This window comes from Oenanthe melanoleuca, chromosome 3, assembly GCF_029582105.1.
Source record: "Oenanthe melanoleuca isolate GR-GAL-2019-014 chromosome 3, OMel1.0, whole genome shotgun sequence".
Lineage (NCBI taxonomy): Eukaryota > Metazoa > Chordata > Aves > Passeriformes > Muscicapidae > Oenanthe > Oenanthe melanoleuca.
Window position 1 is genome coordinate 87,767,435 of NC_079336.1, and position 27,443 is coordinate 87,794,877.

The window sequence follows — 27,443 nt, forward strand, 5'->3', positions numbered from 1 at the left end:
GAACCATCTTTTATTATAGTTGCCTTTGTCATCTTTTCTTTCACCCAGTTTTACACATCACTGTAGCTGAGAGAGCAGAATGGTATCAAATTTACAATGGTATAAAAGCTACAAGGATCATTTAAAATGAATTAAGTACTAATAAAATTACAGCAGTCAAGAACAGAACTGTGTATCATGACTCAACATTAAAATAGCTACCCAGGAAACTCAACAGGACATATTTTTTTATGAGAACTCTTAATTTATAAACCAATTTAACCAAAATCATGTAGGAGAGGAAGGTGAATTCCCATGAGTATCAATAAAGCTTGGTGGAAGCAAAAAGAAGACAGGGAGAATAATAAATAATGGAGCAGAAAGCTTATTATAGTAAGCTGAATAATCTGGCAACCCTGGACTCCAGGAACACTGTTAAGACAGTACAGAGCACAAGAAGTGCTGCAGATGAAAAATGTGTCCAGGAAACCGTGAAGTTCAAGTGTGATGTTTCTGATAAAGAAACCACTTCCCAAGCAGAGTCCTAATGTACAAAAGGTTTATAGGCAGTCTCTATGCAAGCCACTGGCAAAACCTTTACTTTATGCACTTCACCTGGCTCTGGCACCCACAGCTCAACAATGGTCACCTGAACAGGAGGGAAGCTTGATTTCACTGACATGGGTTTGTCATGTGATTAAAAAAAGGGAAAAGACAGAAGAGATTAAAACTAAAGATATTCACTAACTTTCTTAGACTTCTAACTTTACAATATAACCATAGCAATTTATACTACTATATTTCATTCAACTGAACATTTTCTGACATGGCAAGAGACCAGTAAAAGCATTAAGAAAGCAACAGATTAGAGGAAGAATCTTTTATACAAGATACAAACCAAGAACTAAAATTCATACATCTCTGAAAGGGAAGTTTTACAATGCTAGAAACAGTTTTGTGCATAAAATGCCTCAGTGTCACTATTATAAAATACTACTTTTTCCTAGCATGTAAAATTTACTTGCACTGGTCTTTTCCATCCTTTTTAGTACATTTTTAAGCCCATTACTATGAAAGAGTGACAGCTAAACCCACGCATTTCATTCCTATTTTTTCCCAATTATCCTTCCTTGAGTAGGATGGACAATATGGTTTCATTTTATTTCTGAGAGAATTCCTTTATTTTAGTACCCAGTTAGATCAACTACTATAAAATGCTCGTTTCACTACAGTCTGAATGATGCCACTCAAGGAGGAAAAAAAAAAAAAGGAAGCCAGGTTTGATGTTCAGCTAGGCTGGTGGCAACCTAAGAATAGGAAAATATAAAATTGGTATTTGACAAGTACTTTTGGTCTCCCTCCAGAACCAGACAACTTAAATTAATTTGAGGAACTTCTTACTCTTCATACCTTTTTAAGACAGCAAGAAATAGAACATGAACAGGCCAAACTTTTCTTCTCAAAAACCCCAAACTTTTTAACAAGAACTGGAGTATTCAGTTTCTCTCTTTTAAACCAAAATGTTTTATGACAACATCTTCAGCCTTTCTTTTCTGAATGTAGCCTGACAGGAAACACCCTGATGCATTCCACAGCTTGATTTTTCAGCTCATTTTAAATCCTACCTTCACTTCTGCAAGAACATCATCTCAATTTATTTCCAATGTTGACAAGAATAACTTCAAAACTAATAATATGGAAGCAATTTCTGTACAAGGGTTCTTGCTAACCCTGAGATTTGAACTTCAGGCAGAAAATAATCCAAAGTCCTCTGCATACGTGGCCTCATTAGTAAGGATCTTTGTATCAAACTGCTAAATGATTATCAAAATTTGGCTGTGGAAACACCAGCACCACCCATCAATAAACTATGACAACCCCACAATCCATTGTTTCTATAATAAGTAACAGAAATCCACAAGGAAGTTAAGAAAGACCTAACCCTGCTCTTGAACATGCCAAGAAGTTAATTTTAAAAACTGAGAGACTAAAGCACCACGTCCCATAACTACAGACATTATTTATATTCTAGCTATACCCTCCCCTACAACCAAGGCATCCCAGAAAAATATTGCTGCAGGAATATTCTTATTCTCTTGTAACTCTTCTGACATGACAACCAAAACAATCCTTCAAATCTAGTGATCAATGGCAGCTAACTCCAGCAACAATGGGGACAGGCAACACAAAGATCTGTACAGAACAGAAGAACTTGAACTCAGTGGAAAATAGTTCAAAAAAAGCAATATATATATATATATATACAGGAGTGGATGCAAAGAAACTTTTAAAGCCTGGAATAAAAATATGAACATAGCTAGCATATTCCAGAAATACTTTTACTATAGTTCCATGCTGTCACTAACCAGGGCAAACCATCAATCTTGCTGAAAGGAGTAGATCACCTTCGTGCTCACCCTGGGTGTCTACACCAGTATCTGCTTCTCCCATCATGTGAGCCAAGCCAAGCACTCAGGCAGATATGCCACAGACTAAACTAAATTAAAACTAAGGTGGGCTTTTTTGTCTCAACACCAAAAATAAAGTTAGCAGAATTATAACTAATTACGAAAACATTTATATAAGATACATTATAAATGCATTTGACATTTGAAGAGACCAATTCTACACAACGTTTCTCTTAAATCTTTGACATTTAATTTGCTTTGTACCCATATAGTGAAGTGATCTTTACCTTTTCTCACAGCATCTCCACCTGATGGAGTTCCATTTTCTTGTGGCGCTACAAGCGTTTTCAGAATTACTTGTGTTGCCCCAATTCTTGGCAGGGTGACATGTTTAAGAAATGGCAAATTGTTTTTCTTGGCATATGCCTGGCTTGTTTCTCTTCTTTTCCTAAGAAAGCCACCCTCTGGAAATAAAACAATCCATTTCCGATTGCGGCTCCTGTAATATTTTTCTAGATGTTCTTTGAGTAACACAAGCTGCTGGTCACGGTGTGTTCTCCCCTGTAAGGATAAAACATTATCTAAATAAAATGATTGCTTAAAAGTGGTAACATCAAACATAATTATTATATTTCTAAGGTTTCTCTTTTTTCAGAGATAAAAGTAAGCCCCTGAGAAATAAAAAGCAATGTTTTCCTTCAAGTACCTACTGCAGGCCTACAGACCAGGCTTCAGGACATTAACCACAGACCTCACTCAGACCTGCACTGCTCCACTGACTCACCCATTTCTTCTCTTTGATGCACTAGGACAACTTCTTCACTTAAGAACAGTAAGATACATCCTTAATTACTGCAGAAATATCTTCAGGAACAATCTTTCCTCTTCCCATCTCTGCATGCACCAAGCTACCAAATTTTCAAAGGAATGTCTTTACATTAATTAGCATTTTTAAGTGCTACAAAGCGACTTTGTCAAATCACTCAAAAGACATAGGAGGGTAAATTTAAAGCTCTCCTCAGCAGAGGTGATTTCAATTCTCTGAAATGTCTACAAAAATGCCACAGACATTGCACTATTTGGTGGTTAGCTGGGTTTTTTTTGGGCAGAGGAAGGAAGAGAGAAAGGGTGGGGTGGAATAAAAGATTATTTTACGAAAGGTGAGTTTTGTGAAAGTGCTTCAATGTTTAAGTCTCACTATTGCAATTACTTCCGACTTACCACATGACAGGGAAGGAAAAGGCTCTGCCTGCTCATATTAATGCAATTATAAAGCAATATAAAGTTCTCAGTTAAGCCAGTCCTTTCTTATCAGACCCCAGGACTCCAGGATAGCATAGTAGTTAAGGAAAGGGCAAAGAACAATAACCATCCAAATATTACTAGAGCCTTTCTAGAGTTAGGCAAAGGACCATTACTCACCCACATGAAGTATTCTGCCACACCCAAAGGCTAACAGCCCAGAAACATATTATTTTCAACTGGCTTATCTTTAGACTCACAATGACATCATTTTATCTGTGATGCTGTCTATGTCAGCCACTTTACAAAAATGAGGAAAAGCCTTAGTTTTTGCAGCTCAGTGATGGTTTGGTTTGGTGACTGGAATTGCAACCCCACATTCAGAAATCCTAACAAACAAGGTGACAGCCCTTGCCCACCTCAAAATGTGCATACTGTAAATTCTACCTATTGGAACAGATTTATATTTTACAAAGCATCCAACCCTGTTCCTTCCATCCATCCTCTCACAATACACAGTTGTGTGCCTCTAGAGACTTTTGCTTTATCTAATTTTGCCTGATATTTTTCTAACTACTGCTAGTGAGAAATCTCACTTCAGCTGTGTACTGCTGTGATTAGGCATTTCTTTATTTCATTCTGAGTGAATTAACTTCTTTCCTGCAATGTGAAAATTCATTAATTCTCTCTGTCCCTCCACACATTTCATCTCCAGGAATACGGAGAGAAAAGAAACGTGAATGATGAATACTGCAGTTCACAAAACTGGCAACAGGTTCATGCTTTTCATCGACCTCTTGAGTTTCTGCTTTGAGAGTGCAGCTTGATCAACATCCACCAACCAACAAAAAATCCTACCCAAACTGTATGAAATAATTAATATTTGAGATGCTGAGCTCAACAGACATTCTTCCCTACTGCTCTAATAATAATTAACCATCAAGAATCAATTAATTACTATTTACACAGGTTCATCACCTCCTTAAATTGATCCACTACTATGGCACCATCAAAAGGGAGAGTCCTGCCTTTCCTAATCTGAAATTCTGCAACGAGAACAGTGACCTAACCAGACAGACTCTGCATGGCTTCAATGTCATTAAGAAAAGCTGAGAGGTGCCCTTAGAAACAGAGATAAAAAGGACTGCCCATGTATTTTGCTTGTACACCTCTCTCATAATAGGCTCCCTTCACAACTGGACTTCATAATCATTTGTTTCTATGCAAAAAAATAAAAATAGCTTGGAAAATAAAGTAGCTTCAGAACAAAGACCTGCCCAAATAGACACTTTACAGCATTGTTATTTCGTTGTGCAAATCAACCAGGAGGTAATAAGTTTAAGTCTCATAACACCATAATGTTCCAAATATAAGGATAAATCAAAGCACTGTTACATGTTTCCACTTACCTGTCTTATAAAGAAGTCTCCATGGATCAGAGACACAATGCCAAAGTTTGTATACTTAAAAATATGATCCATCAGCCACATCATCTGACGGACAACCTGAAAAGTAAAAACAAATTCTTTAAATTAGTGAATTATCAAGTGCAGAATGAATTATGTATATACTGGTCACATTCTTGTCACTCTTACAACAGCAATAAAACTAGCAAATAAATAGAATAAGGTCCTTTACGCCCAAAATATAAAGCAGCACAGGTGCTATGCTTCTCCCCCGAGAGTAGGATTAAATAGCTGCCTTCTTGTTATGTAACATACAGTTCTACAATATTAGCCATGGCAGAGCAGCCACATGTATCTCTCAGAATTTAACCAAATCCTGCTGCTTGTCCTAGTCAAGCAGGACAGTGGGAAGGCATAAACAGAGGTTGAACCCATCGACTCACTTGACCATTACTTCTTACAAGACAGTGAAGGCAGCTACTTTACCTGTTCAGTCCTTTGGGAATTAAAATAGGAGAATTACTCCCATCAAAGCAAGCAACAGAAGGGAAAAGCTTCTTTTCTCACAAGGTCTTTTTCCTCTATCTCTCCTACATGTAGTTTTTGAGAGGGGTAGGAAATGGTTCTCCAAAACTTGAAAATCCAGTGTTTCTTACATGCTCCCAATCCTAGGCTAGGCTGCCTTTTCCCTGTGTTATGAGGCCACATCACAACTGATACCAGTTCAGTGAACCTGAAGTCATGTAGGACAGTACTCTTCCATTTACCACTATCAAAAAAGAATATGAAGAACTGTGACATTTCCCTGGTGGTCAGATGATCATTCAAGCACCTTCTGCTTTGCATCTTTCTCACGCACTTTTGAGGCAAACAAAAGAAAGCAGCCTAAGAAATAAAGATAACATGCTAGTATCCCTTCCTGTCTGCCAGTGGTATTTCTTACTAGACACTACACATCCAAAGGACCAAAGGCACACTATGCATTTGTAAGTGACAAAAGAAAAATTAGTTCCTAGATACAATTCCTTACTTGAGACTAGTACTGGTGAAATTGTTTATCCTACAGCTATCTCCAGGCTTGTGTCAAACAAAAGTGAGGATCTTAAAGCCAAATTATTCTCTGCAGACATTATCATTCTTTCCATTTCAGTAAACTAAAAAGCTTTATGGAAAAAAAAAAAAAAAACAAGAAAGAAAAGGTGTGCCCTAAGGACAAGAGCTAAAAAAAGCATCACTCAGAGCATCACTCTTCAAGGCACTACAATAAGCTCATGCCCACGCAACACCCAAAGGTGACAGGCTGGTGTGGGGAACCACATCCTTTGATAAAAACATCACCAAAATCTCACTAATGATGACTTAGCCTGCAGCAGTACTCAGGCCTGCCAATGTTCATCTACTGCTTTGGCATTTTGACAACTACAGCTCTATTGTATCAAGCAGAAGTTAAACCAACATAGGCTGTTTTACTGGAGGAGATAAGCAAGCTTAACACACTGCTTTTCCGGAAAGAAAATGTGTCTTTTGAGGAGTCAACACTAGTCCCAGATGTTCTATGGCAATCCTGGATGAGGAACTCTTGCCTAGCAGTGCTACTGCTTCTCCCCTACCACACCACTTGATACTTTTTATTTACTTGATCACTGCTTTTCTGTCTGAAGTCCATCTAACCTTGTTTTAGTTGACACAGGGCTTCTAACTAGCATCCCTGAGCTTCCTCAGTCTTTCTGAAGAGTGATGAGATTTTATCAAAGGTAAGTGTGACACGCAAATTCTAACTAAGACACACACAGTCTGCTGTGTGTGTGCTGCAAAGAGAAACTTCAGAGCCCAGTGATCATAAATCTGCCTGTAAGCCTAAGCAATGGGGTAAGAAAGAGAAAGTATTTTTATGTATGAATTATTATATACACATACTAACACACCAAATCAAAATAGCAGTTCAAAGAATAGGGCACAGTTATCTTGTCTGCAATCAAAAGGCAAACGACATTAATGGATATTCATTTTATTTTGCTACCAAGGGCAGAATAGAGGACATTGCAAAATTTTGTTGGTAACTCATCTATGTAGTGACTCCTCTATTTAGCACCCTCAGGAACGAAACAACACTTAAGAGATAAGCTTATTATCACTTGCATTTCAAGGAGGTTTAAAGAAAGACATTCAGAAGTGTTATGAACACAAATTCATAGTTGTTGATGGCTTCAAAGAGCTTCTGGATGACACTTCAGGTTCTTTATCCTTCATGCTTCCTGGTTAAGTAAGTTCAGAAGCTAGAAAAAGCTTTTATCAACTATATAAAAAAACCTAGATGCCTCCTACTCACAGACTCCCTTTCACTTCAGTCTACACAGATTTCATAAAGCAACATGGATAGACTGATTTTCATGTTTCAAGCATCTCTAACTTAACAATGAAACATGAGAAAGCACGACTTGAAAACTGCAGGCAAACCACTGCAAGCTGCACTTTTGTCTCCACTGCACACTTCCTGGCACTGCTTTCTGTTCCAAATCAGAAAAAAATCCCAATATTTATCAGTCCTAATCCAGTCAGAAAGCAATAATAGCAGCATTTTAACCTACTTCTTTTTGTTAACCACATAGCCTTCAATATTTATGAGACCACAAGTTACTGGGTATTTTTAACTCTTACTTTCCCAAAAAATTGGAACAATTTCTCAAACTTTAATGAAAGTCTAATTAGGTCACTTCTGGTTCACCTGAAACTTCGCTGTTTGGCTTGTATTATGGTATAAAGTATTAGTCAAGCAATGCCAATCCAGTCCTTCCACTGAAATTCTAATTTTTAGCTAAAGTTCCACTTCTCTAATAAGGGATCATTTTTCTCTTATTCATGTAAGTGAATCTAAAAAACCAGAAATATCTCAGCACATGTATTTTATCTTACTGCTTCGTGAGATTAAATTTACTTAAAACAGACAAGCCACACTCTCACTTCTATATAAGTATTTATAAAATGCTAGAAATAAATACCATCATGGTTCCTGACACCACCCTTGGGAAACACTGTCAAGTTGCAAGACTGTCTCATGAGTTTGCCTCGCTACACAGAAAAATCCAGAACTTTAAAGTGAACACTTCTGATGTTTAAACTTTTTTTTTTTTTTTTTTTAAAGCAGCATTAAACTCTAAGCACTTGCAGATGGCATCTGTTTTTTGTCTGTACTGGCTGGCAGAAGCAAGCAAAAGTTCTGGACTGGCACAAGCTTAACCCTCCTAAGCAACAACAAAAAATCTTTACAATTACAATCTTGCTGACAGATGAGTACCAAGCTTGTGAAGGACTCCATGTAAAGTTTAACCTGGATTTAAGGAAAGCTGACTAATTTAAGTATTTGCATACTATATAATGATTATTTTTTGACAGGTAGGCTTATTTTTTTTCCTCCAGTACTTTCACAGTCAAACAAAGTAAAGACTCTTTAGAAATGCAAAGCATGCTATTTAAAAGCACCTGATCCAGCAAGTTCTAGCAAAGATAAACTATCCTGATCTTTCTCATTATTTTCAACCACTTGTACTACTCATGCTGTATTCTGAGCAAATATTGAAGCTCATACTGTTTTATTTCTTTATTAACTAAAAACATCAAAGCCATACTAAGCTCTGGACATGTACATTCCAAGAGTACATGTACATTCCATGACTGCAACTACTTAAGGGAAAAAACAATGATTTTAGGGATTTTCTGCTTTTCTGAAAACATGCAAACTTCATCATTTCCATGAAGATTATTTGTGATCTCAATGTCTTCCTCCATTTTTAGCATCTCCTACATTCACTTACAAAGAAAGGAAAGTCTTTGCTCCATCTTGAGTAGCATTTTCATACTTTGTGAGGCTGGGTTGTTTAAATGGTTTTTTTATTGTTTGAGTTTTTTTAAATCAGCTTTGCTGTCATAAGTAAGATCTAGAAAATTTTCTAAAAAAATGGTAAATCACTGATAAAGGTAACCGTACCTGTAACTATAGTAATTTGCACTAAGAAAAACAGTGTTACAAATTGTGCAGATGGAACAAAAAGCAGTTCTTACTTCTTCGGAGTATGATGAAGGAAACAACACTAAGATACTTCAAGAAAGAAGACAACACTAAGACAGATACAGCTGATGCATTTTTTCAGCTTGACAGGTATGCCTCCCACCTTTGTAGCCTAATCATGCACACATGTCCTTCTTCCTAATTTGTACATAAATTTGATCTCGTTTAGATCCTATGCTCTGGTTTCCACTCCTTCAATATGAATTTTTTGAACAACAATGCATGAAACAATTAACATTAGTTACACCTCTCACCAGGAAGTGCTTAAGGGCTTGTGAAATAAGAGCTCAAGCCATTTTGACCTTAGCTGGTGGCTTAACTTTGGCATGCCCTCACTCCTACCAAAATCCTATACACAGCTTGCTTTAACTTTGAGAATTCCATGCTGCAATGAAGTTATAACCAAGAAGCTAGACCTGTGTTGGTCTGAAAATTTGGCTTGAGTTGCACAAAGGCATGAGGTGAGTACATTATTACTGTGAGGAGATCTGCTTCCCCTTTGCACTAACTGTGGATGCACAGTGATTCAGCTCACACCTGACCTTCTCCAAGGACAGCATTCAGGGTCTGTACCTGCTCCAAGCTACTGGCTGTCACACTGGCCCAAATCCAAACAGAAAGCTCCCAGCTGAGATGATCTGGTGGACTGGCACCTCAAAGTGAGCCACTAGGGCTGAGCAGTCCCAGGGAACCCAGCACACAGAGCAGCCACCCCCTGCCCCAGACGTAGCCTACCGTGCCTTTATCCTGAAGGCACATCATCAGAGTGCAGACGTCACCCGTCGCTTGGTGGTTCACCAGCACCATGGCTTCATCTTCTGACACTGCTTTAACATCATCACCCCATTCCACTACTATTAGAAATAAAATAAAGGTACATTTAATAATGAGCACATGGAAATTTTTCTTATCAACAAAAGAAAACAAAACAACCCCATACCCAGGTTATAATCACAAAGAAATCTAAATGCTACATGTCAATTGAAATTGGCACATAGCATAAGGCAGGAATATTAGCAAGACTGTTTTTCCAAGCAGGGGGTATTCCAGCTTAGTTTGAAATTGCATGCGCAGAGTAAGAACAAAACAAAAATACTCTACCAGAACACGTGCACAGAGATTGATCTTTTTGTGTCATTACACCATTCTATATTTAGGGTCTGAAAATTATATAAGCTTTTTGACCCAGCTTTCGTATTCATCTATCTCACCTCATTAGATGAAAAAGAAAATTATATTGTCAACAGTGGGTTTTGTTGGCTGTTCTTGTTTGTTTTTATTAAACTTAGCAAGTTTTTTTCATTTCTACACTCACTATTATTATTCTACTCCAGTAAAAGCAAAACAAAAAAACTGTACTTGGATCATTAGGTTTAAAATGCTATGTTAAACAAACTCATTTGTTCCCATCTAAATGAGTTAGCTATAGGCAAGGAAGTGGGTTCAGAAAATGCTGCTCAGATAACAAATCTGTTAGTTAATATTCTGTAGACCAGATGCTCCAGTGGCAAGAATGATGTCAGAAGGAAGATACAGTTGTTTATCATCCAACACACTGACCATCAAAACCATGCCGAGATAAGAAGAGGGTTTAAAATTGATAGTTCCATCATCATAAAGTAACTAAGCGGAGAAAGAGAAGATTGCCTCCCAAAGATGGATGGGAAACTAGGAAAAGTGTGCTGTAAATTAAAGACTAGAATATGTCTAATGCTGCTACTGGGGCAAAGAGGCAAGTGAGTACAGTCTGTCTTTCTTCAGTGAGAGGGAAGGACACTACAGTGCAGGGTAAAGGAAGAAGGCAGAGGAGCTCTATGAAGTTCCAAAAGAAAAGCAAGATGCCTGTGCATATAAGATATAGCTTTTTCTGTGTTTGTTCCATACCAAAAGTGGTTCCTACTGGCTATTATTTTCAGTTCTGACAGCAAAGGAAATATTTCACCTGTACTACTAACTTTTGTACTGCTAGAAGTTCTTCAGGCAATGAAAAAACTCTTGGCACAGGCCAATTATTTCACTACCTGTCTTTTTATAGAAGGTTTACTGATGCGAAGGTAATAGGCTACACACTGAAGACAAGAAACAATAATCCATGAATAGCTTCCCTGTCCTTGAAGAAATCATTTAGCATCACACTTCTGAAAACTGCCTCTTTATTACTTTCTAACAGCTCCAAAATTAATATCAAATTGAGACTTGAACACAAAATAAAAAAATAAAATGCTTTATTTGATCACAAGTAGATAAAAATCAGCCTAGAGATATGAAGGTGAAGAGGACTACTCATTCCATTATGTTCAATCTCCTTTCCTTTCCCCAGGAAAGCTAAGCACAGATCTTCCCTTATTTTTTTCACCATGAACTTGGAAGATCTTCTTTATCCTTCCTCCTCACTATGCAAATTCCCTGCGATGCCCTAACTCCATGAAAGTTGGGAAATGCTTGGCACTGCATCATAGTTGATTGCACACCTTCCTTATCAAGTATTTCACATCTCACTATGGCAGCATCTCACAGAGCAAAAGACTAAGATGAAATGAGAATTGTTTTAAAGGGAAATGAATCAACCACATACTGACTTTGAAATTATTACTTCAGTGTTTCTATTAAACAGCCAATATACAATAGTCTTACTGAACTATGGCTTTCTAAAAGTAGTAAAAACAAAGTACTAAATATATCAAGTATCTACAAAATCACTTTTCTCACAAGTAGCTAATTGTTTCCAAATAAAACTACTTGATTTCTAGATCACTCAGAGAAAAGAAATGCATTCCTTTACTACAGATATTTCTTTGGAACACAGCAATTTAATACTAATAATTTAAACTGTAAAATACAGTTCTACGCAGTTCTTCACAGAACTGTAGAACTGTAGAAGATCTCTTAAAAAATGATTCAGAGATCTAACTTTACAATGGATTAAAATAAAGTTCATGACTGAAAAATACAAGCCATGAGAAGCAGCATACAACTGGAAACAACTAAAAAGCACTCATGAAGCTTAATTTGCTATTAAAAAATACATTTTTAACACAGTAGGTGAAGACGAATGTCTGACTTTGGAACTTTGAGACAGGCCCAGTCAAAAAATACGGGGGAAAAAAAACCTTTTCTTGTTACTGATTTTACCTACTGCTGTTAAATACAAGAGGGTATAAAACAAACAAGCAGCTCACAATGCACCAAGAGGTTTCAGCTGAGAAGAAAAAGGTGGGCTCTGTGATCCCACTCCAAATGCAAGGTGAAGAAAAATGAAGTTGCATTTAATGCTTCAACTGATTTGCTCCACTCATTTTATCTATCAACCAGCCAGGCTAACAGCTTAACTTCTGTGGCTCAGCTGACAGGTAGTGGGTTATTAAATCCCAGTGTATCAGCTCTAGCTTCTTCTGTTCTCCCCTCTGTCATTCCTCCTCAGGCAATCAGGCTGTCTCTTGTGCTTAATAACGCTTTATGGTCAATTGATTGACCTGATTATCAAGGAGAAAACAATCACTTGGTGCAAGTCCATCCAAGAGCATTCCTAGACTGAAAAGAGAACAGCAAGCCACAAAATTGTGCAGAAAAAACACTGCCCTTACTGCAGTTTTTTTAAAGAAGAAAAAACCCAAACCCTCAAGTCTCTAGAATTTGAAGTTCACGGTGTCCCTTGAAACTCAGTAGGGGGAAAAAATACTTGTCTTCAATTCCCTCTCCACACAAAGGAGAACCTTTTCCTTTAAGAAATACTTGCACTGTTACATTCCTACACTTCAGTTAGAAACATAGAAATCAAAACCTCAGCTGCATGGCAGGAGAACCAACAACACTGCTTTGCTCCACTTTAAGAAGACAAAAAATAGCCCAAAGAGAAGTATTTGTCACTCGGGGGTCTGAGATCCAGCAAAGTTTCCTCCACAGCTTCTTTCTATTGCCAGAGCACGTTTTCTAAAGACAGCAGTTCTGTGTCTACAGCCTGACAATAGCCAGATTTCTGCAAATGCAGTTTAACATAGTAAAATAACATAAAGAAAGAGCAGGAAATAATTTTAATGTGGCAAGACAGAAATTACTTGGCTGTACGAGAGACTTCACTTGTGACTTCAAGTTATGAGCAAAAGGCTTCACCAGAAAAGGATGAGGACAAGTTTACTTGCAATTACATGAACCCCAAGACAGAAATATTTATCCTTCTCTCATAATAAGAAGTCCAAGATGTAGAACATCAAGAAAATATTTCATCTAATGAGCTGCAGACAGCTTTTTACGAGCTAGTCCTCATAGAGCTTAAAGAAGAGAACAAAAGCAACAAATTTTTTTCCATATTTTTACTGAACTATTACTAGCTGTTGAGAGTTCTCAGAACACTTGGCTACTTTGCAATCATATCTTTAATGTAACTGTCTGCATGCAAGTAATGCTATGAATAAATATTCAAGCACTTCAATTACAGTATGTCACTAGGTTGAGGAAAGGACTACTAACCTAAGAATTCATTAGATTTATTTCATTTATTTATTTTATAGTTTTGAATATACCTGGAAGAATAGCAGTCTACTGGTCTGTGCAACTGCCCAGATATTAATATGAACAACTACATTTTGAATACTGCATTTTAAAACTTTAAAAATGCTCTGAAATTTTCAGCATCTCTTCTTTGTTATAATCAGTAGTTTCACTACAGTGTGTACCCTAAGAATTGGCATAGATCTCCTTGGCCTCATAACGACTTAAGTCCTAATTTACTATTTCAAAAGGCACAGCATTTTAAAAAACTGACATTTCATAGCAAGGTCAGGGAATTGACCTTAAGAATTCTAATCACAACTACTGAAACACAAATCACCTAAAACTTACAGTATATGTAAACGTGATTGATTTGGATATTCACTTTATTTAGACCCGAGTCCACACAATATTCACACCTTTCTCTAGAAATTGCGAGAAGTTAAGAACTTCCACTCCAGAACTTTCCACAGAATCACAGAATGGATGAGGCTGGAAGGCACCACAGTGGCTCATGCAGCCCAACCTCCCTGCTCAAGCAGGATCATCCCAGAGCACACAGCACAGGATTGCACCCACACAGTACATGGGTATTTCCAGTGAGGGAGACTCCACAACCTCTCTGGGCAATCTGTTACAGTGCTTGTCACTGCACAGTAAGGAAATTCTTCCTCAGATTCAGGCGGAAATTCCTGTGCATCATTTTCTGCCCACTGCCTCTTGTCATATTGCCAAGCAGAAGAAGAGCCTGGTCCACCCTCCGACATCTCCCTTCAGACATTTAAGTAGATTGATGAGGCTCCCTCTCAGCCACCTCTCTTATCTTTTCCTCCTCAGAGAGATGCTCCAGCCCCTGCATCATCTTTGCAGACCTCCACTGGACCAGCTCCAGCAGCTCCACATCTCTCTTGTACTAAGGAGCCCAGCACTGTACACAGCACTCCAGATGTGAGCAGAATTGAGAGGCAGGATCATCACCCTCAACCTGCTGGCAATGCTTTCCTAATGCACCCCAGGACACTGCTGGCCTGCCTGGCACAAGGCACTGCTGGCCCAAGGACAGCTTCTTGTCCAGCAGGGCCCCCAGGTCATTCTTGAAAGAGCTGCTTTCCAGCAGGTCAGCTCCCAGACTGTGCTGCTGGTGCACAGGGTTATTCCTCCCCAGGTACAGGACCCTGCCTTTTCAGACCCAGTCTTAGTTTATTTTCCCTTCTGATCACTTGCATCCATGTCACAAGACTTCATGAAAATTTGTTTCAAGAAGTTGCAGACTGGCAGCTCTTAGACCTGATCACCTTTAGTCAATCGCTTGGAAACCTTAGCAACAAATAAAGAGCATTACTGAGGAACAGCCTTCCTCAAAAGCCACCTTGCTATCTAGCAGAAAGAATGTTATTGTTAGGCATTCAGCAGTGACTAATGCTTGACAACCAGGTTTCTATGTTTTAAACATTTCCCCTCTTACTCAAGCATTTATGTCTGGCAAGTTGCAATCCTGCTTTACTGTTATTCATAAATGACCCGTCAAAGCATGTTTCAACTGGAGTAACCATGTACAGTTGTTCAACTCATTTGTCTCTCCTTAATAGATGGGATTCTTTGATAGCTGTCATTACAAAATGCCAAACTGATGCCAGAGGTTAAACACTACTTGGATGTTTTTAACCTTTCACAAAAAGGTTAAGGTATTTATCTCTGGGAATTGGTTGTCTACAGTGAAAAAAACCAAAAACAAACAATAGATTAAGCTAATTATCATACAGTTAGTCTTTTACACTTATTAGGTATGCATTTTAGGGTCAGAAGATATTTAAAAACACCTCCATTAAATCAGATGTACTACTGGAAAGAGAAAAATAGCTCTTCCTATCCCACCCATTCCTTCCAAAATTCCTACTGAGAAGGAAGACTTCATATCTTGTTTTTAATAGCACACAAGAGGTACAGATGATGAATAAAAATACAGCACAGAAAAGGAGGGAAAGAATACACATACAATGTCATATCTCATTAAACATGGCTTCACTTAACGTACTGTCCTTCTTCTACTAAAGAATGTACCCTTCCTAACAGAAGTATTGTTGATTTCAAGGCTATCACAACATCCGTATCTTTAGGTTGTAAACATGTAATTTCAAACCAGATTTTGCTAACAAAAAGAGCATCCTTTACAGAAAACTTGATTCAGAATTTTATGATGATAAAGGGGAAAATTGCTGGTGCAGTCAGTTTATTTCCATGAAAGCACTTGAAATAGAAAATTCAGGGTAGGAGCAGCATCTGGGGAAAGGAAGGCTGCAAATGAAGGGATGCTATTCCTACAATATATGTTAATAAACCAAGGCTGGGTTTAAGATGTCTCAGTCACCATCTTTGTTTTCTTGAGACCAACAGTTTTGCACATCTCTATGCTTCATTGTACAAAACAACAAGCATTTGTTTTTTTGCTCCCAGTTCTTCTTAGCTTCCATTCCCTGCTTCTGCAGTTTAAAGTCAGATCTGCTTCGTAGACAAGAGTACTTTAGTAGTATTTATCCCCTAAGTCAACCCACCCTCTTACTTCAATTAATCAATAGTCAGAAGTATTAAAAACAGGAGACAATTACAACAGAGATGCCCTGGTTCTGTCATCACCTTTCTAACCAACCCAAGAAGCTAAAGCATGGCAGTTTCTTTTGGAAATAGGCTCTAGTAATGACTGCTTTTGAAGACTGACATAATTTTCCTGGAGTGCACATTCAAGATCTCATGGGTACAGTTTACTTGAGTTCTATAATTCACTGGCACAAGAGATGACGCTTGTGGCTGAAGAGAGGACTCCTTTTACCCATACGTGAATAAGAATCAATAATCAGCAAAACCTTAGCTCACCTCCAAGGAAGCAAACTTCTTCCAAGGATTTAAGTAGGCAATACCATTTCAAGAGCTTCAGCGTTTTGCAGTTGTATTAGGCAAGCAGTTTACATGATGAGAAAACTTTTAAAATTAACAAATATGGTCAGAATGCACAAGCTATGATCACAGCAGATATTTAAGGAAGAGCTCCAATATATCTTAAGCATTACAAGGACACATCTTGCACAGGACATACCCTCCACATTTTCTGGAGGTCTCAGTTATTTTATGCTGCTCCCACAACACTGCTTGAAATGTAGAGGCACTCAAGTCCCGCAGCTCATAGTTTTGATCATCCAGATTGGAAGTCCAGCTGCAGATGGTGGTTCCTACTCCCAAGGAGTAGTACAAGCCACTGTGTTCGTAGCCACACAGGTAAATGGGAACTGTGAGATGTGAAGATTGCCATTGATGTCAGCTTTCATGACTACAGTGATGATGAACTGTAGCAGCTGAGAAGGAACTCCACTCTCTGTTTTGCTGCTTCTATTCTTAGAAAAGCAACTGCAAGACTGAAGAAGGAGATGGAGTGCTGAAATCCTTTTGAAGCAGCTCACGCTCATGAGTCAGAGCACTCGCAGAAGGAGCAGGCTGAACAGCACATTCCTCCCCAGTGACAGATAAAATACATTAACCACCCAGAAGAACATCAATGCATTCATGAACTAATATCCTGATGCTCTAAAACCGTACGTACTGCAGATGTTATAATGGCCAGGAGGAAAAAAAAGTTTGTTTGAAGTCTAGAAGACAAAGCAAAACAGTGGGGTAGTCTGGCAAGTTTTTCTCACCATTAAAGAATATTTCAAAATAAAAGATCAGCACAAGTAAAGATTATTAAGGGATACAGCAATCAAATGATCACACCTAAAGGTTGAAAATTATTGTGACAAACTTTAAAGTATGCACACAAGAAATTACCTATTTAGAAGCACACTATCACCAAGGTCCTAAAAAGGCAGCTGAACCTGAGCCAAGAGTAAACACACTTCAGATTAACTGCCACCACTTCAACTTATGTGCAAAGCTGACATCCTGTACCATTTTTGATATTTCCAGTTACAGTGTGGAAAGAAATAATGTCAACCTATGTTCAAAAATGTTTATTTCCAACATGAAACAAAGACTAAATTTACAGGACAGTCTAGAGATTTCCATAAACCAAAAAGAAGGATGTAAGCTGAAGATGAACTTTTGCCTTCTCCTGGTCAAAAGCCACTGGGGATGACCAAAAAGTTGCAACACTGTAAGTGACAGAAGCAAAGAACCATATTTTCATAAAACAATTATCTAAGAGATTCTGAATACAAGGATCGCAGGTAAGTTGTTACATAGTAGAAAGACAAAATTTGCAGCTTACTAAGACTGCACAATGGAAGGAAACCTCATTTAACAATCACCGACCACAAGACCTATAAGTATGAAAAATATGTTCCATAGAATTTTGGTCCAGAGATACTTTATTCCTCCTTAAAGAGAAAGTATAGATTTGAAAATTTTAAGTGACAAGCAAGACATACGATTTTTTTTAACCACTCTGCAGTTTGTGATTCAAGTCCAAGGTCAGAGACAATGATGGAAACACCCCAGACCATCTCTCATCACAGAGGTCAGCACTTGCTTAACTAGACCTGTTGCCAGAGAAGGCTGTGGGTCCTCTATTTTGGTCTCTTTATCCACAAGAATAATTTTAACAAGTGAAAAAGGATTCTCACCAATTAAGCACATGACTTTAAATACTGAATCCACATAATACTCTCCTTTATTTTACAATGCAAGTGTCAAAATTTCAGGGTTTCACCCATAACACTGATGTCTACTTTTAACAAGAGGCAAATTTTACGTTGGACTGCCCTAAGCTGGTATCTTAGAAGTCCTTTTCAGTGCACTGTATATTGAAACTACAGTAATTTAACTATGGTTACAATGCAAAACATATCGTAATCTAAAAGAAAACAGTATCTGTAGGGCTGCTTTATGAAAAACAGCCTGGCTTTTCTAGAATTAAAAAGAAAAGTTACTTTTACAGCAGCAATTCTGGACTACAACACCACCACAACATTTCCAGCATGCTTTTTTACAAAAGGTTAAATACTACAGAGGAGCATGAGAAGAGGAAAGAATGTTGGTTTTCTCTAGTAAAAAAAACATACCAGTGCTGCTGGGTAAGGAAAATATGCTACAAATACAAAGCTTCCCATTATTGTTGCCCTTATCACCCTTTCAAGTAAATAACAGTACCCAGCAGGTTGCTACAGTACTTTATCCATACTCATCTGTCTCATCACTACTGCTGTGCCACTAAGCAAGCAGGAACAGAGCTGACAAACAGGGTCTGACTCAGCAAACACCAACAGGCAGGAAAAAAAGTGCTACAGTGCTTTTGTCTCAATTTTCCCTTTAAAAACTCCTGTTATCTTATAAAAAATACCCATCTGCTATGTGAGCTGGAGAACTTTTTCCCTCCTGGATTCAAGTCAGAAAATACCACGACTTCATGCTCAGTATGTAAAGTGGGGGGAAGAGGCAAGAAGCAGGATATTTGGAATGATGGTGCTTGTCTTCCCGAGCAAACACTTGTGTGATGGAGCCCTGCTTTCCCAGGGATGGCTGAACACCTGCCTGCCATGGGGAAGTGGAGAAAGACTTCCTTGTTTTGCTCTGCTTGTGTGCCCAGCTTTTGCTCTCCCTATTAAACTGCCTTTGCTTCAACCCATGGGTTTTCTTACTTTTACTTTCAATTCTCTGCCAGATCCTGCTCAGGGGGGAGCAACCCAGCAGCTGTGTGGGGCTTGGGGGGTGGCTAGGGTTAACACACAACAAAGGGCCACTCAGATGATTAAGGGACCAGAGCAACTTTCATAGGAGAGGCTGAGGGAACTGGGACTGTTCAGCCTGAAGAACAAAAGGCTTTAGAGGGAAAATCGTACCCATGTGTCAGTACCTGGCAGGGGCACAGAGAGAGGTGTAAAGATGATTTAGCCAGACTCCTCCCTGCAGTGTCCAGTGACAGCCTGAGAGGTAATAGGGACAAATAAAAAAATAAAGGATATCCCACTTCAACACAAGAAAAAAAAAAAAACAAAACATTTTTACTATAGTATGTTTCTAGGTTGCATAATGAGGTTGTGAAATGTCCATCCTTGAAGCCGTTCAAATCTTGACAGGACATGAACCTGTGCAACTTGTTCTAGCTGACCCTGCTTTGAGCTATACGATGAGCTATATGATCCTCAGAAGTACTTTCCAACCTAAACAATTCTGACAGCCTGACACTAGGAAGAAAAACAGTGTTAACAGAACTCTCTTAGTGGATATGTATACAGCTACAACAAAACCTACAACTTCATCCTGCAGCATGAGAAGGAACAGCCTTTACAATCACAAAGCACATGTTCAAATAAAAACTGGCAATGTTTTTCTGTCTTACTGCTGCAGACCTGCAGTAAAGACATAAATCTGAAATACAGTTCAAATCTTAATATGAAAGAAGCAGAGTATGATTCATCTGGAATCATCAAACAGGTAAAAAAGTAGAATCAACCCCAGAAGCTTGAGGCAACAATGCATTTAGCCTGAATAAGTCATTGTGTTCACTGCTAGGAAGTCCTGATATCTTCATCTGAAGATCTTAATTTACATATTTTTATCTTTAACTATATTATGGAAAAGTGAACTCCTCTATTGAAGCTTCTGTTTCTGCATGACAAACATAACACATGTAAGCAGTGAGAGTGAAACTGAGCTACTTTAAGTTACTCAAACACCAAGATATTCAAATTACTACTTAATACTCAGATACAGAATAGTGATACCTACTCAAACACAAAACTTAAGGGTAATAACAAGAAAACAAAAAACCCCAACAGGTAAAGTAGGAAGGCCCCAATTATTTCCCTTATTATCTTCATCTAAGGTATTTATCTTAGTTGCTCTTACACTTGAGAAGCAGAAGAGAGTCACTGCAACATCATGGGACAACCTGTGCTGGTGGACAAAAAAAAAAAAACAAACTAGAAGGGGCAAGACAGCACAATCAGGGCTATCAGAAGATGGCATGATGGGGCAGCAAGCACCAGTTGAATCAGGATGAATCCTTACTGTGGTTTGCTATGCTGAAGACCTGCTGGGCAAGTCTGGTTGGCTGAACAAGAAAAGCATAACCAGTACGAGTCACCCAGGTCACCTTCAAATTTGCTGTGAACTTCTTTTTGAAACAAACTTGTTAGGCATGTTGTGATCTCTAAAACACAGCAAGTGTGGAGTTTTGTTCTTGTAAAGAACACATTTAGAACATGATAAAAACCTGCAACCTCCCCATTCCTTTTTGTAAGCTTTATGCTCTAGAGAGCATTAAACATCCTTGGTACAAAATTTTTGTAGCCATGTCACAGAGTCTACAGAGCCACTATTAAAGCAGGGACAGGGTGACAGCTGCTTAAATTTTAGTGGATTTTGGATTTGTCTGTGGAAAGCAAATAGAAGAAAATATTTTCTCCCTAATAGAGCAGTCTGAAAACACACCCTCTGTCACAGTTAAAGTACTTCATCCTAGCAATAACCTGAGCTGTCTTTGCAGAATCAACTGACTAGACAGTAGAAATTACCCAGAGGCAGAACCAAAAACTACAATACCATTAGTACAGTTTCCTTTTGAGTCACTAGCAATGGTATGCATTACTAATTTGATCCTGCTGCTTGTCTTTCCAGATGTGAAACTCCCTGTGATGCCAAAAAGACTCATTCATAAAGTACTTCACTTGCCTCAATTGTTAAGGTGGCACAAAAAGTACAGCTAACACATCATACAGATTTAAAAAGCTTTTTAAAAGCTTTTTTTAGATACAGGACTAAAGCAGTCAGACAAAGCCCAGTCAGGTTCCAGGGGAGACAATGCCCAGAGAAGAGAGCCAAGGGTTTTGGCCATAAAGCAAAGGGACACATTTCAGATTGTGTCATCAACACCAAAAAACAGTATATCCAAACTAAATGTGTGAAAAATCCCATTAGGATAATGGTCTGTGCAGAACAAATGACTCGTGAAATTGCAGGCCTGCTTCCTCCAGAGAGAGGACTCTCTTTCAAAGTGGAGGAAAGGCTGAAATCTGCTCTGCAGCCTCAGCTGTTCACTCTGAGAATCCTGATGTAAACTGGTCAGCCTAGAACAAGCTGGCCAAAACCAATAATCAACAAGTCACCATACAGGAACACAGCACTCCCACAGCTCCCACTCAAATGTTCAGCTGCTTCTGCAGAGGTGCATACTTCAGGACTCTGTTAGGGATCAAATTTTCTTCTTTGTGTAACATATATGGGGTCTGCACTGTGTAGTCCAGAATAATATAAATAATGGGGAAACTGGACAAAGACTCACTGCACTTGCAAGGAAAAAGCAAGGCTTTAAATAAATAATTGGGGAAAATCTGTAATTAAAAAAAAAAATCTGTTTCAAGAAGAAAATAAAACATGAGCAGAGTCTCATGGCTATAAAGAAATAAAGATAAGAATCATAGATAGGCAAATAGGTGGATGCAATCCACACTAGATTTTCCTGCTTTGAAGTGGACAGATTCGAGTCCTGGTTGCAATACATAAGACTTGAAGGAATTTATTACAGAAATTTTAAGTATATTCACTGATAACTATTGAAGTGCTCAATATCAAATCCTGATAAAAACTACATAAAAATTTTCATTGTTACTTAAGAGGAAGCAACAACCTCTACCACAAAGTTCTGCAAAATAGGTGGCTTACTCCTGGGGGTGGGGGGGGGGGGAGAAGAACTGAGGTTATTTTGAAAGCAACAGTTCCAGCCATACAGAAATTTCTGCTTTCAATTAATCTAGATCCTCCAGTCAGCCCAGCTGAAAGTAGGGCTTTAAAGAGCAAGTAGCTGGTGGCAGACAGCAATGAAACTGCCCAGGAAGAGATGGCCATTTCCTCTCCTTTTATGATTTGCAGATTGCAAGCTTCCAATATAATAACAAGGAAACCAGGGCATCTTGATACTTTTCAGACTGTTTTCCCAAAAAACACCGCTGCAGAAATAATATGACATATGTAGCATATGTCCCAAGCCATGCTATACCAAGTCTTTCTGGGGCAGCAGAACTCAGCCAATTTTATTTATTACATACTGCAAGAGGGACTGGAGAGGGTAGCCAGCAATGAAAAGACACTCACTATAAGTCTCACTGACATTTTTCACAGAAAGTTTTAAGTTACTGTATGATTTAGGACCACAAACTTTTCAGAGCACTACACATGAGGCACTTTGAGGTAAAAGGCAAAATGCAGAAAATTGTCACTGGGTTGCAAGAAGAGAGAAAGCAATTTATCATAGGAAACTGATAAAATACAGCTACTGTAGAGCACTTATATAATAGTTAGGACCAGGTGCAGGCAAGGGCTACAGCAAGAGGGTTCACATCAAGAAAAGCTGCCAGAGTGACAACAGTTAAGGACTAAGACCATGCTTTTCAAAATCTAAGCTATGTTAAAAAAAACCTAATTACAATACTAAGCAAGGAAACCATTTTGTCAGTGCTCAAATCAGCTGGGCTCAGAAAAACATGGTATTTCATACATCCTTTAAACAAGTCATATTGATTAAATACAAACAAACTAAACCAGATCTTTATCTGCTTTTCCTCCTCAGGGAAGCAAACTGCATGGCTTTAATCACTGGCTGAAGGTTCAAATCAAGAAAACAATACTATTACCGGAAGTCAAGATTCTAACTGTAGTAAGACCACTCCTATATCCCAGTTCTGATCATTACCTTCTGTTTACCTAAACCAAGCTGACACCTTGCAGTTATCTCTTCATATTCTTCAGTTTTTGCATTAGTTACCTCAGCAAGACATGATGATGCCTTGTTATACAGCTGATGTTTTTCAGCCCAGCTCACTGTCCAGTAAAAATAATCACCACACAAAAGTAGTGCCAGATGTATTTGGAAAACCCTTTACTTTTAATTTCCTTAATAGGTTAAATAGCCTACATGGGAAAGGCAAAAGGCCCTTCTGTGCATTTATTTGTTGTCTCCTTACAGTGACCTCAGAACTGAGGAGCTTGTCTCCACTTGAAGGACACTGACCATTAAATCTTTACAACTTAGTCAAGTCTGGACAGAACAAAACAGCTACTGAGCGCCTGAATGATCACACAAGCACTGAGAATGCAGATGTAGCATAATCTGAAAATCAATATCCTCAAGCCATAAAACTGGCTACTAATCAACAGCTGCAGCATTACTCTCTTCTCCACCCACACAACCCTGTGCCATCCTCCAGTGTGGCCATATAGTACAGAACACACTCAGGCACTGGACATTCTCCAGCTGCAGAATGGAGGGGGACACTTAAAAACAAAAGCCCTGCAAAGAATCAAAAAATAACTGGATACAGATGCAAGAAAGAAGGATAAACCTTTTAAGAGAAGCTTTAAATGTTTCCACCATTATGTTTCAAGGACTTTAAAAAACTTCTCATTCATGCTAAAAATAACAGTCTATAGAACAAGAAAGTTGTAACATGAACAAGAACTGAGAAAACACTGTCCCTTGGATTTGTTAGATACCAGGTTAATTTTGTCAAAATAATGGATTTTATAAAGGCTGTGAGAAATGATGTACAGTTACCACAAATGTAATGAAACAATCTAATCATAAACCAATTAGAAGCTAACGATGCAAACAAATGTAATAGCAAATTCCTATATTTAGTTTTATGTTTCTGCTTATGCAAATTCCATTATTAAAACAAGAGGCCACAGTAAGATTGAAAAGCATGCTGGAATGTGTATGACACCAATTCTAGCTGGGAACTTAAATATTACTTCTGTTGGTATGACGCAACAAATGATTCAAGAGAACAAAACCTCTTATTACATTTGCCCCAGGTTATCCTATACCAGTTCAGCAACTTTTAAGAATTATGTGTGTGGCCAGGTTTCAGGTTGACAGTAAGCAGAAGTCCATCATAATATCAGAAGTAACACTTTTAATGGCATAGTCAGGCTATCACAAATTAAGTAATTAGCAGGAAAAAACAGACTGTCTCATTGCATTATTCTAGCTGATGTACCTCAATGCAGCAGCAGAAAGTTTACTGTTCCTAAATTTACAAAAAGTTTAGCTCTCTGGCATCTGCTACTATTACAAAACAAATAATCCTCTTACACCTGCTGACAACTGCAAGAAGTACCTTGGATTTGTGGCAGATACTACTTGGAACTTCAGTAGTACTTTTTGCTAACATAAAATGGTCATTCTCTAGAAACAAATTTATTCAAATGTTCTGAGTGGATGAATCCAATACCTATCCTTGGAGCACAGACCAGTAATGCACCTTTCAATGAAATACCCAGGCTCAAATTGTGAAATATGCTGCTGAAATGACAGTAATTGAGGCTTCTCTTTCTCCCTCTCTTTTCACTCCTTGCATTAAAAAAGAATTGCACAGCTCAAATAAAAAGGCAAGTTTCTATAGATTTGGAACAAATGGTGAAAATGACAGCAGAGAAATGTTGGGGAATAAAAAAAGAAGAAGAACAGACTTCAAAGTACTTTAATTAAAAACTACTTTAGTGCAGAGCAGTTTCTCTGCAAAGCACACCCACAAAGGGATTGAACAACAGAGTTGTGAAAGAGACTGTGGAAAGGGGCTTCTCCATTTCAAATATAGAAGGGTGCCACAAAGGAAAGAAGAAATGATGACTTTCAAACTTCTACTTTACAATTAAATGATTAATGTGAATACTCCTAAGTCTGTCAGTAGCAATGGGCACTGTAAGCACTTTAAATGCAACGTGTGCATTGGCTTAGTCTACTCCTGAAACTCTTGCCTAAAGTCTTACAAATTACTTTTTCTTCAAACTAGGCAAAAAATAAAAATAAAAAATAATTTAAAAAAATTTGTCAGGCTACAGAAGTCTAGCACTCCCACAGAGTAAGAGTTTTGGTCAATATCATTCAAACATTGAATTCTACCTATCCAACCAAATCCTCCATACTTTGCTCAAAGAAACTGCCTCAGGTCAAACCCAGTGAGTGACCAGACAGACAGACTTACCACAAGGGTAGTAATGGGACTGGAAAAGAAGGTAGGAGGCCACCTGCTAGGGTTCCTTCCCACAGCAGCCACCCAAAATAACCCTTTGCCTTCCTACACTGATGCACAGTGACACCACTCATGGTTACATGAACTCAGCTCTGCATTTTAAAGTTCAGGAGGGTGTTAAATCAGAAAACTTAAGCAATAAATGAAAAAAAAAAAAAAAAAAGGTATATTTCAGTATTTCCTCCCTCTGAAAGAAAGGATGAACAGAAGTGCTCCTCCAGCCTACAGAAATCTTGTCAAACTCCAGAGCCCAAGACAGGCATCAAATGATCTTGAGTGTTTCAAAGTGTGTTAACCAAGACAGCAGAATTACCTGGGCAAAGACCTTGCTGTTGTCCCATTCCCTTCCCCTGTTACTACATTAGAAGTCAAAAATACTAGGTTTGAGATAGAAACAGAAGAGTTACAAATACAAAAAATATTCATCTGTTCATTTTTGTCATCCACTCCATGCAAGAGGTTTAACAGACATTTGTATTAACCATGCCTGCACCTGGAAACATTTTTACAAATGTAAACTGAGCCTCAGAGGTCCTTCATTCTCTATTAATGTATACACAGGCTATGGTTCTATTTATTTCCAAGTAATGCTGTTGACAGGAGCAACAACAACTGAATTTCATGCCAGAGACAACCACAGGAAATAAAAATGGGTAAGAAAGAAGAATGTATTTGGAAAGCAAACTGGCAGCTATTGGAGTTGGAGATTTGCCAGGCCATCCATATATATTTATGCATATCAAATGAGGACAGGTTCAGATATAAAACTCAAAAGGCCACACTTCTAATGTGATGCCTTCAAGGTGGTGGAACAGTGGTACAGAACCCTTCTTGACAGACTCTCATGCTGCTTACAACCCACACCATTGCTCTCTCTCAGGTTTTCCCAAAAATAATCAAATATACCTTGACCATTTCTACATGTCCCTGGGTCAGATTCACAACCGATTTTTTATTTGACTCTGACCTGCCTACAGTAATTTGAGCATCACTGCTCCTTCTTGAGAATTTGATGTTGTTTTAAGAGGAAATTAACACTACCCTAGTCAAAATCAGGATGGAGTTTCAGTCACGTTGATGTCCTTCCAGTCCTCTTTTTAGGAGGCTACATGAACTTCTGTTTAATATAGGGTAGAAGGTATTAAAAGCTCAATATATTAAGTTTTTTACCAGTTAGCCTTTTTCCTAATATTAAGAGTAAAGAGTTTTCTGCATATGCCTTTTGGATCTAAAAGACTGTGATAAGCAAGGTATATTAAACCCCACAGGGAAGGATGCTGCTTCCAGCACCATCTGCCACTGCCAGGTTAATGTGTTGCTCCAGAAGCACAAGTAACAAATGCTGATTTCCCAAAAACCCACTGTCTAACCTCCTTCTCCCCAACAGGATGGACAAGATATGCTGGCACTGTGGCAAACCCTGAATCACTGATGCACTGTTTGAACAAGCAGCAGATGTCAAACAAGACATACAATGGCTGAGTCTGCCTGCACTACCCTCAGCTGAGGCACAAACTTGGGTCTCTCTCCTCCACTCAGCTGTCAATTTTCACACAACTCATGAGAACACAATTATGCCTGAAATCAGAACCATCTGGTCAATTGCAAACAGATTTGCAAGGAAGCAAATCAGAAGTGTGGGAGAGGTGAGAGAAAGAATAGCTGTTAAACAAGTAGCTTAATCTCATCAGGAAACTATACTTAAACATGGTCTCATTTATCTACATGGGTAATAAATACCCAAGTCATAAAATTACATTAAAATAGTGTTTGATGGCCCACCTTAAACACCACACTCAACATAACTGATGATTAAATTAACCAAAAGTATGTGTTC

The 27,443-nt window shown here is 38.3% G+C and overlaps 1 protein-coding gene across 3 annotated transcripts in view; it reads right to left on the reverse strand.

The window, feature by feature from the left end:
* Positions 1–27,443, reverse strand: part of LPGAT1 (lysophosphatidylglycerol acyltransferase 1) — a 58,515-nt gene that overhangs the window by 20,818 nt on the left and 10,254 nt on the right. For all 3 annotated transcript variants that reach the window (XM_056486463.1, XM_056486462.1, XM_056486464.1), the window contains exons 4-6: positions 9,837–9,955; positions 5,039–5,134; positions 2,675–2,948 (exon numbers count right to left, since the gene is read on the reverse strand). In XM_056486463.1, the coding sequence (XP_056342438.1) occupies positions 2,675–2,948; positions 5,039–5,134; positions 9,837–9,955 (489 nt within the window). The remainder of the gene's footprint in view (positions 1–2,674; positions 2,949–5,038; positions 5,135–9,836; positions 9,956–27,443) is intronic.